The sequence below is a fragment of the Chenopodium album genome, chromosome 6, assembly GCF_948465745.1.
Source record: "Chenopodium album chromosome 6, dcCheAlbu1.1, whole genome shotgun sequence".
Taxonomy (NCBI): Eukaryota; Viridiplantae; Streptophyta; class Magnoliopsida; order Caryophyllales; family Amaranthaceae; genus Chenopodium; species Chenopodium album.
Genome location: NC_137839.1, coordinates 68,813,880 through 68,835,048, shown reverse-complemented (window position 1 = coordinate 68,835,048; position 21,169 = coordinate 68,813,880). Strand labels below are relative to the sequence as shown.

The window sequence follows — 21,169 nt, the reverse complement described above, 5'->3', positions numbered from 1 at the left end:
ATAAAAGAAACTAGTCAAGCAAAAAAAAAACAAAAGATGTACCTTTTACTTGTACAAATTTGTAAAAATACAAATTATTTCATCCTTAACATAAAAAGCTGCAATATTGTCATTTTCTATAGAAAGAAATTTCTTATGTAAAATTAACTAATAGATGCATAAATATTTAATGATGTTAAGAGTTAATATGTTCAATATAGTGCATATGAATGTCCATACTTTAGTTTTTCATTGCAATTAACCTTATTGCCACCCCCTAATGTTATAGTCCTGCAATACTCATTTTATTTTTTTTTTTTTTTTTTTTTTTTTTTTTAAATGCATCATTTGAGTTTTCACAGTTGTCGGGACACAACTTTGACCATTAATATCTTTAATCAAATATTAGTAAAAATTATAACAAAATTATATTATGATAGTAGACATTGTACCAAACCCAACAATATATTACATGACCATGTTTATAAATTATGTAGTAGTGAAAAAATTAAGTCAAATGTACGTAACGTATGAATAGTGCAAATTCTCAAGTGATGCATTTAAAAAAACGGTGGGAGTAGTAATTTGCACTACGTACTATAAATAGCCATGTAAATTTACTTATATGATGCACACAAATATTACGTTAGAGTAATATACACAAGTTGCAATTCTACTATTCTACATCTCTAACCTTATTCTCTTAGGGCCTGTTTACATTTACTGAAATGATCTGAGTTGAGCTGAACTGAACTGAACTGATTGGAGCTTAACCGAACTGAGCTGAAATTAGTATTTTATGGGAAAAGAAAATTAGGAGGTGAACTGAATTGATTAAAACTGCATTGAACTGAATTGAAATTAAACAGAAGTGAACATGTTCTTAATCCTCTGATTTCTATATATTTCTTTAACAAAAGAAATCATTTTTGTGTTTTCATTAGCATAAAACACTAGCTTTTTTAACTCCGTATAAAATGAAGTATATTAAAGGAATCACCTTGTTCCCACTTCCCTCCCACCAAAACAACAAAAGAAAATTGAACAAAACCACTTTCAAGTTTCAACACTTGAAAAACACAAAAAAATTAAAAAAATCAAACCTAACACACTACCTAGCTTTTACTCACTCCAAAACAGACTATTCCATTTAACACACATACATTCCCTATCATCTCATCTCTTCTCTTCTCCTCACTTACCCCAAAAAACCACTAATGGAGGAATGTCATCACCTCCTTACCCTCCTCCTCCTCATTCTTGTCTCAATCATCAACGCCGTTAACTCCACTTGCACCACAAACACCACCTCCACTTCTCCCGCCGACGTCGAACTCGTCCTTAAAGCCTTCAGTTCCGTCTCAGGGTTCAACTCCACCCTCTTTCGCCACCAATACAACTACACATTCACCAAAAATACAACCACTAGAACTAATAATAAATGTTCAATACCACCAATTATAATAACTCAACTTAACCTCTCATTTCACAATTTAAGTGGCGCCATTTCTTGGAAATTCCTTAAAAACCTTTCCAATTTACAAACCCTAGATCTCTCTCATAATTACCTTAAAGGGTCTGTTCCTAATTGGGTTTGGTCCCACTCTTCTCTTCGAAAAGTCAACCTCTCTTCCAACCAGTTCGGGGGTAGTATTGTCATCCCACATTCGCCATTTTCAGAGCTTCAAGCTGTTAATCTTTCTCATAATAGGTTTACTAAGTTGGCTAATTTTTCTGGGTTTTTCAATTTGACTTCTCTTGATGTTTCTCACAATGATTTAAGGGTTTTGGAATCTGGGTTTTTGATAAATTCGACAAAGTTGGAAACTTTGGATATTTCTCACTGTAATTTTTCTGGAAAATTAGCACCCATTATCAAAAATTTGAGAAATTTGAAATATCTCGATGTTTCAAACAACAATTTAAAGGGTAAATTTCCTTTAGATTTTCCGCCATTGGAGAAGCTCGAGTATCTCAACATTTCGGTTAACAATTTCAGTGGGAATTTCTCAAAGGAGAGTAAATATTACCATAAATTTGGTAAATCTGCATTTTTAAGAGCTGGGAATTTCAATTTTTCCAACAATTTGGTAACAAATTCGAAAACCCCACGTCATAAAATGGCGAAAAGAGAGAAACCCATGAAAATAAAACAGGGGAAAAACAGAGCAAAAAAATCAAGAAAAATGGGGTTAAAGTTGATCATAGGAGTGTCGTTTGGTTCAGGAGCAATTGTCGTTTTGATATCTGCTTGTCTGTATCTCATCCACAGGAGAAGAATGGTGGGGAAGAGTAAAAAAAAGTGGGTAATTTCAAAGCCAATTCAAACTCCATTTAAAATGGATAAATCAGGGCCGTTCAATTTCGAGACAGAATCAGGATCACAATGGATGGTTGAGATTAAAGAGGCTTCATCTGCTCCTGTTGTGATGTTTGAGAAGCCTTTGATGAGTTTGAGTTTCAAGGATTTGATTGCTGCCACGTGTCATTTTGGGAGGGAGTCACAGCTGGCAGAAGGAAGGTGTGGGCCCCTTTATAGGGCTGTTTTGCCAGGCGAGCTACACGTGGCAATTAAGGTGTTGGAAAATGCTAGAGGAGTTGACTGTGATGAAGCTATTGCTATGTTTGAAGATTTGTCAAAGCTTAAGCATCCTAACTTGTTGCCTATTTGTGGTTACTGCATTGCAGGTTAGTTTGTTGTTTCTTCTTTTAACCTCTTTCTATGTTTATACATGTCTTTGATGAAGTCAAATTAGTGAAAACTTATGTGCAACATGTGTAGTGATGATTACGTAGGTGGCTTTTACGATATTTGGGGGCGATTAAGTATTTAGTCATAAGATTGACTTTTAATGATCTGCTATGGCTATTGATGAAAATTAAAACGTGTCAACTATTATACAGTAAAATGAAAAGTATGTGAATGAAAATTATGTGTAAATACGTGACAAAGTTATGTGTCAACTATTTAAGTGTTGCACATACAAGTTTTATTTTTCTTATGCTTACAGAGTATTAGTTATAACGAACGTACAACTGTACAAGTCCCTACTAGTCTACTACCTATGTACCTCTTAAGATCTAACAACTATGCATAATTGCATTCTAATGATAGTTCACAATCTAAATTATACCCTGCCACAAAACATTTAATTGATTGAGATTTGCATTGTTGTGTTATTTCTAGTGTTGTTTATGAACTTTCAAAATTTGGACCTACGTAGCATACATTAAATGAGCTCACGGAGAAATACTGTGTTGTACACTTGTACTACCTCTGAAAATTGTCTTACTATATTGATTTATTGCATGGTTGCATAAATCACGTTACGTAAGGATAGTAAATACATGCAGTGCCATCATTACACTTCGAAATATGTGTCGTATTAGTTGAATTTCGTTTTATTTTTTGTTTTTGGGCATACCTCCTTCCCTAACTTCTTTGTACATGTGATAACAAAGTGATGCACGCTAAATTACAATGTTGAGTAATAAGTTTATTTGGAAATTGATTGTGATCATACTACATACGTATACCTTAGGCAAAACCTTAGCTTGTGACTACGATGTGCAATTGTGCACTAGATTACAAGACGGAGTTGTATATGTGTAGGGAAATTAGATAAGTAAACTCCGTATGTCTTAAGAAAAACCTTACGTGTTTATAGTAAGGCAGACTTGGAATAACTTATTATAAGATCATGACGGGGTGTTACAATATACTTCCTCCGTTCTGTTAATATTGCAACAAGGACGAAATTACGCATCCCAAAACACATTTTATATGCTATTGTGAAAGTATTTTATGAGACAAATCCAACAAGATCCCACTTGACTATATTTTGCTTAACGTATAAATCATATAATATGGTCAAACAAGAGTGATGAATAGTGCAAAAAGTCCATTATTGCAATATTAAAAGAACAGAGGAAGTAATAAGGTTTTGGTAATGTATCAGTGTTTAGTTTGTTTTATGCTTAGTTGCTTACACAAGTACTTTGTATTGGAGATATAATATATACAAGTATACTTTACATAGGTTTATTAGAAATATATATAATTCATGAGCTTTTTACATGCAATTTCTCCTTTAAATTACATATCTTAGCTTGTCTAGGAACTTTAGCATTTGATAGCAAGATCTTTAACTTTTGGTATTTTTATTTATTTATATATATACCTAGGGTATGTCAAAGGTGTGTGTGTTGAGTTTATTCTCATTATCATCACTAATTAAGGCAATTAGTCATTCTTTATTCATAAATTTAAAAAGCAAAGTTTCTTTTAGAAATTAGTGGAGGGAGAGGAATGAAGAATAATTTAGATAGGGTCTTGGTGATGACTAAATGTCTTTTGGTCATCAATCTTTTTCCTTTTTCCCTTTATCTCTTTCCTTCATTACCAAAAAAAATGTTAAGGTATTTATTTAATCTTGTGAATAAAAAATGACCAATTCAATTTCTCTTGTCAATTGCCATTGATAAAATTGAAAGAAGTCCTCAAAGAACATGTTTAATGACTTATATTTTCATACCAACAAAAGTTGGCTCAAGTGGTACGTAAACAACTTGATGTTGCTTCAGGGAGGGCTCGGGTTCGAGTCTCCGTATACAAAAACTCTTGTTGGGAGACTCACCCACCATAAGCGAGGTGTGCTACCCGGCTCAAATCCGAATGTAATCGGAGCTAAGCTCCAGTGAATCGGATGGACATCCTAAAAAAAAAAACTTATATTTTCATAAATAAATGTTCCGATTGATCCTAAATTCTAACCAGACTTCGCGGCACCCCTTGAAGCAAAATCGCTAAGGAGGGGTCGTGTAATATCAAGATTATTTTTTGTTGATGTCTTTAGATACTAATCTCATTTAGGTTTAGTTGCTACATTAAACATTAATCACATTAGTATTTTTCAAGTGTCAACATTGATGTCTAATTACGGATAGAAAGAGTATATATATTTCAAGTGTAGCAATATAGTGACAGTTTTGTTTTTGTATAAGAATGTGGTTATAGTTATAACATTAAAATACGTCTCTTCGTCACCTTAAAATAATTTGGTTGATACAAGTCATTTTCACTTGTATAATGAGTCAATAAGATCTTTAATTTGTTAAGCAATATAGATTATTGTTTGTTCACAGTAAGTCTAGTGACAAAGACTTTTTTATTCTTTAGATAGTTAAAACTACGACATAGAATCTTTAGCGGTTCAATGAGGTGTTCTATCAACTACTTTAAATAAAGTTTACTTGAAGAAGTTTATTATCTTGGTCCTTAATAAAATGTAAGAAAAACATACAATAATATCATGTAAAATCTTGTTAATTTATTCTGTCATGTATTATCATATGCAATAAACTATTTGTAATTTTTTTGGTACTATTAGCTAAAGAGGGTATGACAATCACAGTGTGACGGACGTAAAGTTTATTTAAAAACGAAGGGAGTACTGTACTAAAAATGTTGTAAAGATCTATGAGCGAGCTTGTAGCCTTAAATGACACTGGTAATGAAGAATCTAAGATGGTTGGGGAGGCAGTGAATTTAAATTTGAAAATGGCCTTGTATATGTTAGTTGAGTGAACTTGAAGACATTACATTAAATTTTTTTCCTACCCTATAGTACCAACACTACGACGGTCTTGAATTCATTGTTCCTTTTCCATCCCATAATTGTCAGCTCTCATCAATGCAATTTTTTCTTGTTTTATCAACTAATAATTGTTACTTCATTAATGCTGTAATTTTTTCTATCTTTTCTCATATTTTAATAATAATTTTGCCAGGGAAGGAGAAGCTAGTATTGTATGAGTATATGTCTAATGGTGACTTGCATTCTTGGCTACATGAGCTCCCACCTGGTATGCCTAATGTCGATGATTGGAGTACTGACACGTGGGAGCTCCAAAATGACCCCGAAGCCACGCCGGATATTAACACTGCGTCACCGGAGAAAATAAATTGGCTAATGCGCCATAGAATCGCGCTTGGGGTGGCTCGTGGCCTTGCCTACCTTCACCATGCACAGTCTAAACCCGTGGTCCACGGCCACCTCGTGCCCTCGAATATCCTCCTCACTGATGACCTAGAGCCTCGTGTTGCGGACTTTAGCATGCATCGAATAGAAAATGCTGGGTCCGCCGAGGATGATGTGTATGGGTTTGGACTAATTGTGATCGAGTTAATGACTGGTCAAACAATTGATTTAGAGGCTGTAAATAAAGTGAGAAGAGCAGTTAGGGATGGCAATGGATCCAGACTCTTAGACCCAAGACTCAGACTAGACAATGACTCGGCCAAGGGAGCAGTTGAGTGCCTACGAGTAGGGTACTTGTGCACGGCAGAGAACACTAGTAAACGGCCTACAATGCAACAAGTTGTGGGTTTACTAAAGGATATACAACCACGTTAGCTTTGCTCTATTCGCGTCGTTTGAGATACACATAATGCAAAAGCGCGTGAGAGTACATAGAAATTGAGGGGACCAAAATTAGTAATTTTACTCTTTTGCTTACGGTCCCAAAAGAGAATTACTGTTTTGCCCCCACATCATCTTTCTTAAAACAAGGCGATTATTCTTCAGGTGACTTTTGCACGCGCTCCAACACCCGTGTGGCGCGCATTACCGTAATTTCATAATCCAAGTTTTAGGACATTGTTATATTAATATTGTATCCTCCAATTTTGCTTAATTATGGGTTTTTATTATTTTATATTGATTAATTAATCAATTAATTGTATGTATAGAACAAATCGAGGAGAATGAAAAAATTAGTAAAAAAAAAATGTGGACAAAAAAGAGTGGGAGCAAGGTAAGATAAGGAAGGAATCCCACTAATTGTTTGTCTTTTTGAAGTTTGTATGAGTAAAAGAATTTTCAATGATTAATTCCTTTTTCTCATTTTGTGCCATTTTAAAATTAGCGTCTTTATTGGCTTTTTGTCTTTCTCAGTTTCCTTTTGTTTCTTTGGGCTTGATTTATTCGTAGAATCACCTTTAAGAAATTTCAATTATGAATAAAAAAAGTTACATTCTTGAATGATTGGAAGTGATAGGACACTTGCAGTTTTTAATATCATAATTATGAAATTTAATAAGTAAAAAGTTGGATTTTTTTCCAGCTTTTGGGTCTAAATAATTATCTCTTAAAAGCGATTGTGTGTAATAATCATTCATAATACTTATTAAATTTTACAATGTCGTAAAATAAAAATAAAAAATAAAAAAAAGGATTGGAGTATAAGTTTAATTAAGTAGGTCAAGTACTCGTAGTTTGCACCTGTTCTCTTCAGCTTAATTTCAGTTTAGTTTAGTTCAATTGTTAATTTCCTTCTCTCATTAATTATTCAGTTTAGCTCAATTCAGTAAATCAGAACAAACCCTTACTTTTTATAACAATTACATTTCAAAATTAAAAGCTCAAACTTTATAACAAAATCTCCAATGTTTTAGTACTCCGTATTTTAGTAGGGGTGGATCAATGGAATCTACTATGACTATGGTAGAGCAACTCCCACCCTAGATGCGTTGGATCTATACAATACAATATTATACATAGTATAATATACTATGAATAAGAACTATATACGAAGGATGTATTTTACATAATGTACTACGTATGAGAACTTTATATTAATTAATTCAAATCTCATAAGCAAGTCCATCAACAAATCATAATTTAGGCAAATAAACAATAAGTTTATAATTAAAAAAAAAAAGCCATATTTAGGGCATGTTCTCATTGACTGAACTTGGCTGAACTGAACTGAACTGAATATTTTATAAGAGAAGGAAATTAGGAGTTGAATTGAACTGAACTGAATTTCAACGTATGAGAACATACCCTTACATAGTTATTTCCACCACTATTGATGACAAGGTTAATATACCTAAATATTGAGAGACAAAATTAGAGAAATTTGAAAAGGTGAATATGTTTAAAGAGTTAAAGTTTACCCTAAACAAGAAAGCATGAAATCAAAAAGAAAAAGAAAAAAGTAAAAAAGAAATCATAAAACACCCAAAGGATTATATCAATAGTAAAAATTATGGAGTGACAACTAAATGAACCATCTTATCAAAATAATATGGAATTTCTTTTCATTTTTTTCAAATTCTTTTTCTTTTTCTTTAAATGGAATTGTTAAAACTTTAGTCTTCCTTATGTTCAAAAGAAGACCACTTCAGATCTCCTGTCTATTATTTCAGTTTTTAACTGAACTTCGAAGAGAATATTGTTGTTAGGGTTATATATATATATATATATATATATATATATATATATATATATATATATATATTGTTGTTAGGGAATTGGGACCGTTTGGATTTTTACTTTATGGTTTCTTTCCAAGATTATGATGCCAATTTTAGATGAGGTAGGCCAACTTGAATTGTTGTATTGGCTCTAAGCTTTTGGTAAGCATTAGGTTTTAGAATTTGCTGATTCAAAATCTAACTAATAGCCTTGTTGGTATGCTATTTGTCTCATGGATTTCTGATAATTTTGCACCCTATTCATTCAATATAATTAATGATTTATTAAAGATTATATTTAACACCTTAAAGAATAGATTATTTCTAAAAATAAATCAATAATATCCAATTGTGGTTTGCGTCATTGTTCAATTGATATATACTAGATAAGTAGACTGCTTCATGCGGTAGGGCATTATTTAATTAGGTTGATACAAGGGTTAGGTAGTTAAGATGTATGCATCACACTTCATATAATCCATTTCTTTGCATGCCTCAATGCCCATGGAATTTTTTTATACATCCGGGTGCAAGACACACCTAAGGTTATTCGTAAAATGAGGGTATATTTGTAAAATCCATACAAATAACGGTTTCTGCTACCGTTATCTCCAAAATTGCTGCAGTCATACCAAAGTTTATCTAGGAGATTAATGTTTATCTAGGATATTAATGGGGCTACCTCTTAAAACTACTCGTTTGCTAAAATATCACAACTCTAATTAATTGGTACTCCCTTTGCTTTCAATTCATCTTCTTAATTACTATAGAAATGATGATAGGAAAGAATTAGATCACTATCTTCTATTCCACTATATTTTTGTTTAGATTAAAAATAATTGTCTTATTTGCTCGTGTCTATTCAAGGAGCTGTAACTAGTTTATCTGAGGGGGTAATTATATATCTTTTTAAGTATCAGTGGAGGGGTACATGCATCTTTTTATGTACTAGTTGAAGGGTACATGTGTAATTTTCTTACCAAATAGTAAAAGCAAGTTGCAAACCGTAATTAGACAACTCACCAAAAGTACTGAATGAATAACCATGTTTTTTCAATATATTTACAGAAATGCCACCAGATTAACAAAAATTCGTTTATCTGACAGATAAACTTGTATTTATACTCCTATTCAAGCGCTTGGTGAAAAATAGGTCAAAGGGGTGTATATAACATTGGAATTTTTTTATTTTACCACCTTTGAAAGTAATATAAATGATTGTCTTCTAATTTTTTTATTTCACATTATCAAGTACTATAATGACATAAAATGTGCATTGCCAAGCATGAAAGTTCAATGTTACAATTAAAAGTCAAAGAAAGTTATAGGGAAAAAAGAAGTTATCACATCTCTTGAATTAAAATACTCTCAACTAAAAATTAGCCTTTAACACTTGGTTGCCTCGGAACAACTCCATCCTAAAGGGAGCTTGAAGCCTTGAATGTTGTAGACCTTGTAGTAGTTGCCAAAGAACGGGTGGACAATGGTGGAGTTGTTGGCATAGAGAGCTCCAAATACCTTGACAATGACTAAGATGATAATGAGCTGAGCCAAGCCAAGCCAAGATAAATTTCACTGGGCTTATTCAAATATAGCTCAACCTTAAACCCTAAATCAGATAAACAATTTAATTAACCGACAACCATTCATATTATATTATATTATAATATTCACTTTTTTCAAATTTTTTTTATGAATACTTGTAATTCATGTATATCATAAAAAGTTGACAAAATTAATTTTAACTACGATTGATATTCCATGTCACTTAGTATTTAGGGTCTATTCTGATTACTGAACTGAATTGTTTATAAAAAAAAGGAAATTAGAAACTGAACCTAACTAAACTAAACTAAAATGAACTGAACTAAATTGAAATTAAGTTGAAGAGAACTGGCCTTTAGTCTAGTTTTGAACTGAACTGAACTAATTGGAGCTGAACTAAACTGAATTGTTTATGAGAAAAGGAAATTAGGAACTGAATAGAACTAAACTAAACTGATTGGAACTTAGATGAACTTAAATGAAATTAAGCTGAAGAGAACTGGCCTTTAGTCTAGTTTTGAGATTTTTTATATCTTAGGATGAATCCCTTACTATAAAAACTTTAGGAGCGAGTATTTCCTTACCCTTTCCTTATCCCCAATGTTTTAAATGCCATCAAAATAGACTTTGCAAAAAAACTCAATTACTCTGTTCTCTCTCCTCTAAAAGAAAACCCTCCTGAAACTTAGAACTCATCGGAGTTCCGGCACCGCGGCCGATTCTCCGGCGGGTTCCTCTTTTATGTTTTAAGCTTTTCTTTGCTCGTGTTCCAGCGTTGAAGGTGAAGTGGAACCAGGCTCCCAGCGGGCTTCAAACTCCGCTTAGTGTTTAACCTCTTCTCGCCGGAAATTCTCAAGGTGGTTTTCTCAGTTTTCAGTTTTAAAGTTCTAGTAGCTTTGTGATTTGGGTACTCGAGGGTAAGAAGGTCGTTTTCAATTGGGTTTAAAGTTTCGTTTGACGAAACAATATTCGAAGGCTAGCTCTAACACCGCCGACTACGTGTGATCGAAAAGATCGAGTTGGTAAAGGTAAAGTTAGAGTAGGTTAGCTCTAACGCCGCCGACTTCGTGTGATCGAAAAGATCGAGTTGGTAAAGGTAAAGTTAGAGATAGGGTTTGTTCGTTTTCTTGCGTTGGGCTTTATTCTCGTTCCTTTAAATTCCTCCGCCCATTTTCTGTTTATGTCACCATTTCGGGTTTGTCTCTTGGTTGTCTTGCCGTCGTTGATGTTAGTCCAATTTGACCTTCACGGTAAAGGCGGTAATCGGAGGCTGGTGACTGTTGGTTGGTTTCTTGCTTATTTAATGGCTTTTTTGGTTTAATTTTAGTTTTCCTCGCTTCTATGGGTCTTTGCTATGAGTTTGATGCTATGAGATGCGGTTCTCTTTGTTCTAATTGGGGTTTGTCAAGTTTAATTATGGGTTTAAAGGGGTGTGTCCTGCTCCTGTTTAGAATTTTGGTTATGCGAGGTTTGGTTTTGTGGGGAATTTGTCATTGTTATGGTATGTTTTGGTTCATATGGTTGGTTAGGGTTTGTTGTTTGTTTGTTGTTTCCTCTTTCGATTTTCTCAGTCGAAAGAGTTTCAAAAGGTTGTCCCTTGATGTCCTTTGTTTCAGCTTAGTAGTGGATTTTCAATCTATTACTTTGAAAAATGCCTATCTTAACACTGCTCCCCAAAATGAAATGTTTGGGGGCCTCCGAAAGGTTATTTTGGAGGTTTATAGTATGTCAATGGTCTCTTTCCTTGAGAAAGGATCAATGGTACCCACAGTTAAGGGTATCGAATCACTTGTAAGGGTGATTCAATGTGTGTTGTTACGCCCTAATCGCTATGTTTTCCTACCCCATTTACTTATTGATATAGGCACTCGGTGTCCTTTTCAACTCGTTAATATGTATTCCAATGCATTCTCCAAGTTCAAGAGAATGTGGAATACATAATCAGAAAGGTGTGTTCCTCATTGCATGCTCAAAGGATAATGGCAGATTTTTCAAACCAACAAGATCAATTGTGGAAGTACTTTAATTTAATGTATTCTCGTTGTAATAGAGGAGCTAATAGTGCTCTTAGTTTGTAATACCTTTATTTTATTTAAACCGTTGTCAAAAAAAAAAAAATGTTTTAAATGCCCGACATAGCTCTACTCTCAAAAAGACTCGGGGCATGTTCTCTTAAGATTATTTTCATTTTAATTCAGTTCAACTCCAATAAGTTGAGTTCAGTTCTTAATTTTCTTCTCTCATAAAATATTCAGTTCACTTCATTTCATTTCAGTTCAGTCAATAAGAACAGACCCTTGTTAATTTGAAATATTTTAAGTTGTGTGAGATACCAACATGATAAAGGGTATGACGTTGTCTCCTTATGTACCCAAATAAATAAATAAAAATAATCAAACTTGAAAAAGCTTCTAAGCAATTAGGACCAGACGACCACCACCACTTACTTAATCGAAGAATACTCCATTATTTTATTAAGTCATAGAAAATTAGAAATATCAATCGATAGTCAACTCTAGTTAGAAATTTTCCTTTATAATTCGTACATATTTGACAAATCGAAAAGTTTTATAATTCTCATCAATACATTTGACAAAATGTTAAGTTTGCTATTCTCATCAAACACTTGTAACTAAAACCAACTAAATACCTTAACATGTAGGTTCAAATCTACGTATTATATCATAAAGTTGTTTTCAGTTTAGACTTCTTAGATCCGATTTTGAATTCAATAAAGCATTTGTAAACGAATTTTATTTTATATAGTTGACGACGGTGGAGAGGAAATTTCATATATCAACGAATAAATAATTAATGACTTGCTTAATTTTCCACACTATGCACATCTGACATTCGGGGAACTTGACTTCTAATCAAAATTATTTTATTTAAGCCCAAACAATACAGTACCCAGATAGGGTCATTATCATAATATCATGTATCACCAAAATTCCAAAATATTCAAGCCCCGTTTTTAAAATAGAACCACCCTCCAGAAGCCCCAGGTGTTCTCCATTTAGACGCGTTTTCGATGATTTTACTCTTCCATGGAGATTATTCCAAACTTGAAATTACAAGGGTGTTGAGGGTCGATGAGTTAACTCTTCCGTGGAGATTATTCCAAACTTGAAATTACAAGGGTGTTGAGGGTCACGAAGTAAAATTATTTCGAGAATTTAGTTAGGAAGATGATGAAACATGGTGAGCAAGGAGTTTAGCACGGATCCCATAATTTCCATTAAATCTGAGAGACATGAGCTGCTCGTCTCCTGTTCTAATTTGTCCATGATGCAACAAGATTAGGATATGACATTCTTTTGCCAATGTGCTTTCATTTGTAATGTTTTTCATCTACTAAGCATTGCTCAATCATTCATAGTATAATCATATTACAGCTAAATGCACTTATAAAGTTACAACGGGCATTGCCCCAATCTCATAAATTCAAGCAGCAAATACAGAATTTGTATATACAAGCAGTTCAGAAACACGTGCTTGCCAGAAAGAAAAAAAAAATGCATTGGCTTAATATGCCTCATTTCTTCTTGCCAAGTAAATCATATCAAGGACAACCTACAAAACAATTTATAATTTGGCCATTTTCTAAGTAATTTGCTTTCCATGATTCACACAAACCAATGAATTTCAGATACTGGAAGTAAAATTACCATTAGTTTCAGGTAGTTCAACCTTAGCAGGATAATCTTGTAAGCCTCCTCGGTACCATGATAAGCAACAATGCTATAGACAGCTAGAAGCTTATCGACATTACCATCATGCTGAGTTTTCACCGATGGAAAACAGTCGACAGATTCATAACAATGGATTGCAAACAATCTCCTTGCTCTTTTCTGATGGTCTTGTTAGTCGCTAAAATTATAGCCAGCAAAACAAAGGATTCATGTTCTCCTCTCTGCCTTCCTATCACTTGATCTTCTCTCCTCTGCTTCCCGCCGTTTTTGTTGCCTAAAATTTTACGAGGGTCAGATAATAGCCCAAGGTACCAGAAGTCAATGGTCAGTAAACAAAGAATACAGTTAAACCCTGGTCAGCCCGTCAGCCCAGCAAATCACTGTTAACATACTAGTCAAAAACCATCTTCAAATGTACAGCTGGCATAAAATTCAAAGTCTTCATACCAGGTGAACACAAGTGCTTCAATATTCTACTGTTATTCGACAAGAAGCCTTGATAATTGATATAATAAGTATTTGACTAATGGTAAAAGTGTAAAACACAGTGCTATACTGCTATACCAGATGCATAGCTTTAAGAAAAATATTGATCAAGTCACATGAACATTTGAGCAGTGTAATATCAAATTATACTCTTAAGACCTATTTTTAACTTTGATCCTTTTAGGGGAGTAGACTAAAGAGGGTCCACAAAGCACTAGAGCAGAGATATTCCATCCAGAAGAGTTTATAAGTGCAGTCGTGCTTTGTGAATTAAGCCCAGCACTTTATACTACTTTTCTGGGACTACCAGAAATGACCCCGAAAAAAAGAAGATCAGCATGCTATAGATGATTAATGACAAAACCTCTTGGAGATTTCATTTACCAGGCTTCAACAAAAACCCTTAATGGGTAAATACTAAACATCACATGGGTTTTCCTACTATGGATCTATGGAAGTTGGAACTCCAAAAAGAGCCAGAATTCAGAACACCTGTGAGGCTGTGACAAAAGGATCAATATTCTATCGCTTTACACAGCTATACTCTATAATACAATCATCACAGCAAGAGCCACAAGGACTATCAAGAGCCATAACTACATAAAATTTTTACCACAAATTTAGGTAACTATCACACTTCAGAGACCTAAAAGTATACCTTACTATAACTTAATCTCATTAGCGTCAAACAGTCAGCCAGAGAGTAACACAGCCATTTACCCAATCTGCATCCATATTATACCTACCACACTCACTTAAATGGAATTTGGGAAGCCTTTAAATTAGGGATTGTTCTGTAAATACTTAATTTCTCAACAGCTTTCAAATAAACTTGATTTCTCAACAGCTTTCAAAAAACTTGATTTCTCAGCACAAGCATAATACTAAGCACACTGATAATACCTTGTTTGATATGCCATTATTGATAGAAATATAGAATTTTCATTATCCATGGTAAGTAGTAGAAACTACGTTGTGATGTTGAGATATAGAAAATATAGGGATCTGTATTCCCAAGAGGGTATGGACCACCAATAAACCATAATAGTTTCATAGGTGTCCGAGTCCCTCCACAATGACATTGCATCATTTTCCAATCCATGGAATATACCTCACCCGAAATAGCAGCTTAATTGCTACTTCTATAATTGTTTCCCTGTTCCAGCAACCAAAATATTTTCAACCCTACATAGTTTGATAGTCTGTAACTCTGTATAGCAACACACTTTGTTGGAAATTTGCAAAAAACCTTGTCATAACTTGATATAATCTATCGTGTCAGGTATATTATGTCTCTTTCTTACAAATAAGAGATACTTTATACCCATGAATAGTCATATTGGACATGTAAACACATTTAGATTTCCTCACCTTCATTGGCCTAACCTAGCGCCTCACTCACCTCCTTGGAACTCAAAGCCTTGAAGATATATTCAAGATCCTACTTTGCGAGTACGTCTAGGGGTGTCCATTCGGACTTTGGATTGGACTGAAGCCTAGTCCAATCCAATCCGAAATATATTTGGACTCTCATTTTATAGTCTAAATCCAAAGTTTTCAAAATCCAATCCGATCCAATCCAAATTAAAATTTCATAGTCCGAATCCAGTCCGTTGTTGTTGTTGTTGTTGTTGTTGTTGTTGTAATTTCAAAAACTTTGAGTCCAAATCCAATCCAAATAGCTTATTTGGACTGGATTGGATTTCGGACTGGAGTCCGAATAATGGACACCCCTAAGTACGTCTATCATGACAAAGATGTTTAAAGTGCCTAAACAGCCAAACTACTATATTGATATCAGGATTTAAGATATTCGATTTTTGAAATCAGTTGAAGCACAAATCTGTAATGCACTATGAGGCCTAAAAAATCTAGAAACACTGAACCATGCACAACCGTGAATAAATGACAAACAGTGCAGGCAAACTCACGCAAAAGCAGCATATCCAGCTCCAGCATTAGCAGCAGAAAGGAGTGCTGCATGTGCTCCAACCGCAGATAAAGACTCCTGCCCACTGCCCGTCACATTCCTTCTATCGCCATCCACCTAAAACCAACCAACCATCCATTTAAGAACTCAGTAAACTTCCAGACAGAAGTATCTACTAAATTATAGACTATAGATTGCATGAAACCTTATCCCATTTTGATTTCTTGTTTTGTCGACCCTCCCGTATCAACGTGTCAGCTGAACCTGACTGCGATCCAGAAGAAGACAGATTGGTAACTCCTGGAGACCACCATTAGCAAGGACAAAAAGTCAATTCCAGCTTAAAAAATACAAGAAACAATTATATATATCATTAAACATATTGGCGAACAGATCAAGTATTAGACTTAAACTATTTCTCAATACTTGCATAAGTTTGATTTTCATGCATGCCAACACACAACATTGACCATTAATAACTTCAATCAAATATTCGGGGAAGAGAAAGAGAAAGAAAAAAAAAAAAAAAAAAACCATAAAATTAAGATAAACCCACAACAATTAAAATAACAACAGTTATTCACATATTAATACTGAAATGTGGTCTAGTTTAGCATATGTATAGGGTAAAAAGTCAGAATGATGCATGTATTCAGAAATAAAAGAAGTATAAGCTAACAAGTTTGTTATAACGCACTAAATGAGCACCTGGACTAGGCATAACTTTTTGTGAGGTAGAAACCATTCCAGCCTGTGTTCCCCCAGAAACAAAGTCCATCTTCTGATTTTTCTTCCTCTCTTGCTCCTTTCTTTCCATCTCACGCTTCATATCAGCTTCTGTTGTCAGAAAATAGGGAATTAGCACACAGGCATTATGGACATGGCAGCATAGGTAGTAAATGCAGGCTTGTAAAGGTGGGAGAAGGGCAAGATTTATAGCCATCGCATATCACATCATTATAAAAAGAAGCTACAATGTATTAGCTGACTAAAAACTAAATAACAAAGGAAACTTGCAGATTTTCCTTACTTTGAAATGAGAATCACAAACAGGAACAACAGTTTAATCAATGTTTGGGCTTTTTCGATGATATGAGGATTTTTTAAATAAAAACCAGGGAAGTACCACTCAACAGTAAGGCCAGAGCACCCTAACTTAAAAAATTTGAAAAAAAAAAAAAAAAAAAAAAGCTCTCAAGATATCATGTACTATATAGCTTATCTACCAATAGCGGAAACAAGTACTGCCAAAAACAAAGGACTTGACTCTAAATGCACAGCAATCTTAACAAAACAATTCCAGTTAAGAAGCATTTCACAAAAACAGGTTCCAAAATGAAAAAAAAAAAAACCCCAGTTTTACAGCATTTCAAGCATACATATCATCCAAAATTAATAGCAAACAAAACAATTTCAAAAATGAGTTTTCTAGAGTGGGAAGAGATTAATAACATTGACGCTAACACATAGTATATCAGAATCTAAAAGGAGCTAATCATATCCAGCTGATATGACATATGATAAAAAAAAGAGACCTAGAAATATCCCTAAACTTCGATATTAGCATTTCTTACAGTAACAGCATTTGGTTTAAGCCTTTGAATTCCCTTTTGATAAGTGACAAGCAAGTGCAATTAATATTCCAAAACAAAGTATCATTAAAGCACAAAAGGGGGGCTATAAGGCATATCACCAAAAAAATACAGCACCCAAGATATCATGTACAATTTTATACATATGTATATAACACAGATGGATCACTGAACCCAGATACACATCAATATGAAACTTTAATCCTTGAAACATTAAAAGCACATGTTCAATATTGCCAAAACGGAGAAGTTGCCTGGCTTGCATCTAAAATTTTAACACATATATCATCAAGAAAATGCCCAGAGAAAAAGAAAAAGAAAAAAAAGGAAAAAAACCCTACAATTACATGCAAGATAGATGCAAAAAGATTAAGCTCTAAGATATTGTTAACGACCTATTGCATCAAAGTAGTCGCTCTCGTCATAGCCATGTGGGTCAAATACATCTCTAATAAAGCATGACCCTATCTCATCGATATCTTGATACCTCACAGCATGGCGTAAGAAATCAGGGTTTCGGTAGTCTTTTCTATTGCGAACCTCTACATTGAAGCTTTTTCCTTGCCTCTTCAGTGCAAGAAACCTATTGATCTTCTCCTGCAAAAACAAAAGACTTAATATAAACCTTTGAAAAGCAGAACAGGATCCTTGGCAAACACTTGAGCACATTAGAGATATTTACGATTAGACTTGGGAAAAATTAACCCGACCTTGACCTAACCCAAAAATAGCAGATTATGATAGGAATTTTCAACTTCTTAGTGACTGGGTTGACGTTGTAGAGACGTAGAGCATATCTAAAGTAAATTACGAAAAGTTAGACCCAACTATGGATAAATGAAAATAAACAAGCACCAGACTCCTACTGTTTTCAAAAGACCCACAGGAAAAAATATTTCCAAAGTATAGTCTAATCACCTCTAATGCAATTAAAATTTACTGTTCTTTTGCTTGAAGCTTTGAGCTTCTTGCACCATGTAAGCAGACAAGCCTGATTAGTGCTTTTGTTTAAGCATCAGATAAGATCCATAAACCCATGTCAAAATTAATTTATCAATTATAATTTCCAAAAGGCCCATCTCAACAAATTTTATAATTGATTTAGAGAAATGAGAATCAAAGAGATCAGCCAATGCTTCTCAAATCCACCACAAGCAAGAATGCTGCTCAATTCTCACCATGATCAATGGAGTATTCTCCCTACCCATTAGGGCCATTACCACGTACTCGTGCACCCTTCAGTCCTCCCCTCACCTCTCTAAGAAAAGTTACTTCGGAGACAATCTTTTTAAATGAATCATGTATCTTTAATGCTTGGAAGTACAATTTCAAGCTGCCAAATTGGACCCAACATAAATGTTTGCAACCCAGTTATTTTGTCAAGACTCATATATGATGAATAGTTTTTTTAAAAGCAAAAAATACAACTTAACGAGAGTGCCATGTTATGGGGCCTAGTAGAAGTAGATACTAACCTGTAACTCATCTGAACACATATCTTCTGGTGGTGGTCGCAGAAATTTTTGTAATGGGTCAGAACCAATTCCGTCTTCCCCAGTGAGATTGACACCTTCTCCAACCATAGCTTCTGATTCTTTTGTCACACTATGATCAAGTTGCAAAACATCTACGTGAGCAGACAACTGAGGAGAGTCAACCGGATTATTTGATGTCGTGATCTGTACATTAGTTACAGTTGTCCTCTGTTGAATATCTACACCAAAGCACAAAACATAAAGAGTTAATTATTTGGATACATCGTACATAATTTTATACTAAACAAACCATACACACTCCATCCCTTCACATTTCAAGTACAATTATCATCATGTTATTATTTGTAAAGAAACATAAACAAAATAAGGGGGCGTTTGGTATGACTAATGGAAATGGAGAAGAAAGGAAACAAATAAGTGGTAGGAAAGGAACCATTTAACTCTTACCTTTCCATTTGTTTGGTTTGATCATGGAAAGGAATCGCATAAACCTATCTTCCTTTATTTTTGTTTGAGGAGAGTAAGGGTAATTGTTACCTTAGGTTTTAGAGAGGTAACAAATGGGTGGAAACTATTCCTCTTGAATAATGGTAGTTGTTACCAAACCTTTCAACCAAACACTGGAAACGGTAATGGTTTATTTGAATCCGTTTACAATCAAAAAACAATCCAACCAAACATGATCTAAAATGAAAATCTGTAATATTTCTTGTTCAGTAAAAAGACTGCTTTAGCATTCTAGTTTCAACCTAACAAATTTTAAGCAGGAAACAACTATAAGGCTAAGTTAGGTCACTAAAACTTGCCAAATACACACTCCATACCATGAGTAATCGTGAGCTCTTCACCGTACGTGACTCGACCAGCACTCGTGCCCAATATCTCTCCATCCTGAAATCAAAATACCACTGCAACTCATTCATTAACCATAACAACATAAGAATCAAACATTCATAATAATTAGAATCTTACGCACCAAATCATCCACCACTTCTTACTTCATCCATAACACTAATAAACTAACTAGCACTTTCCTCATCACCAGCCTAACTATTCGAATTGCAATCGATTGAATAATCCTAACTCCCACCAAATTAACATCATAAACAAAATTCACAACAAAATTCAAAACAATAACATAGAACTATATCATACCTCAGGAGACATAGCAACATCATCATGAGCATAATCAACAATTGTCGGCTTCTCTCTCCTCTTCCGCGACACATCCGAATCCAGCACAGAGCTCTGAGCCTGCACCGGCGTTGGCGGCTTTGAACTGCTCCATTTCATAGTCGAATTAGAGGTGAATCGTGTAGTGGTAGAGGTCGTAGTAGTAGTAGAAACTGCATTAGAAGCACCAACTTCGTCATTCAGCTTCATATCTTCGTCTTCATTGTTGTTCGAACCTCGCAATTCTTCGCTTCGTTGAGATTCAGATTCTCTCTCCTTTTCAACATCCTCCATGTCTTCATCTTCGTCTTCGTCGTCGTCATCTTGGTATAAATTCAGCAAATTGAAAACCTCAGGTTCTTTCTTCTTGGATGCCATTTTAGAAATTCTAGGGTTTCAGAGAATCGAATTTGGAGTTGTGAATTAGGGGAGAAATGAGGGTTTAAGGAGAGTGAATGGGAAATTTAGGTAAATGAATTGAAAGAGAAAGATGTTGAATTTGAATGATTCTACTAAAAATCTGAAATCAAGACAAGTTCGGAGACGATTGAATTAGAGGACTGCCTGATTTTCGCTGACCTTTTTCAGTTATACGGAGTGATAATATTTTTATTTTATTTTTAAAAAAAAATTAAAAAATAATAATCACATCTTTCATCAATTTTTTTTTGCTATAATAATCGAGTTAAGCATAAATTTGGGTACTCAATTCTACAATTTTTCACCGTTTAGGTACTGAATTTATTTTCTTCACCGTTTTGAGGACCCTTGGTAAACAATTCACTACCTTGGGTTAACTCTAAGTGGGGCCCACCCGAATTAAAAAAGCGCGGGTCAGAATTTTTTTTCCCCTTTTCTTATTTTTCGTTCCTTTTATTCCCCCTTTATTCTTTCCAATTCTGGAAAATAGCTGCGCATTTGGTGAAGAACACGAGCATTCCTTTGGGCAAATTTGGGGAAAACGACACTTAGCGGCTTAGCGCAACCTTTTTTTTTAGGTAACCTTCATTACTCAT

General features: G+C 34.3%; 2 protein-coding genes across 3 annotated transcripts; one reads left to right on the top strand and one right to left on the bottom strand.

The window, feature by feature from the left end:
- Window positions 1–1,122: 1,122 nt before the first annotated feature.
- LOC145635084 (calmodulin-binding receptor kinase CaMRLK-like) lies at window positions 1,123–6,900 on the top strand. The gene is made up of 2 exons (XM_081686376.1): window positions 1,123–2,667; window positions 5,770–6,900. The coding sequence occupies exons 1-2, from the start codon at window positions 1,197–1,199 to the stop codon at window positions 6,393–6,395; spliced, it is 2,097 nt and encodes a 698-aa protein (XP_081542502.1). The 5' UTR covers window positions 1,123–1,196; the 3' UTR covers window positions 6,396–6,900.
- A 6,239-nt stretch (window positions 6,901–13,139) lies between these two features.
- Window positions 13,140–20,729, bottom strand: LOC145635083 (uncharacterized). 2 transcript variants are annotated; one of them, XR_014113776.1, is made up of 9 exons: window positions 20,136–20,729; window positions 19,805–19,871; window positions 18,960–19,198; window positions 17,880–18,081; window positions 16,601–16,729; window positions 16,098–16,192; window positions 15,894–16,009; window positions 13,453–13,750; window positions 13,140–13,357 (listed from the first exon to the last, which is right to left on the bottom strand). XR_014113776.1 is itself a non-coding variant. In XM_081686375.1 (8 exons), the coding sequence occupies exons 1-8, from the start codon at window positions 20,529–20,531 to the stop codon at window positions 13,684–13,686; spliced, it is 1,311 nt and encodes a 436-aa protein (XP_081542501.1). In that variant the 5' UTR covers window positions 20,532–20,729; the 3' UTR covers window positions 13,140–13,683. The 2 variants fall into 2 exon arrangements, 1 of the variants encoding a protein (XP_081542501.1); XM_081686375.1 differs by having other exon boundaries at window positions 13,140–13,750.
- Window positions 20,730–21,169: the final 440 nt, after the last annotated feature.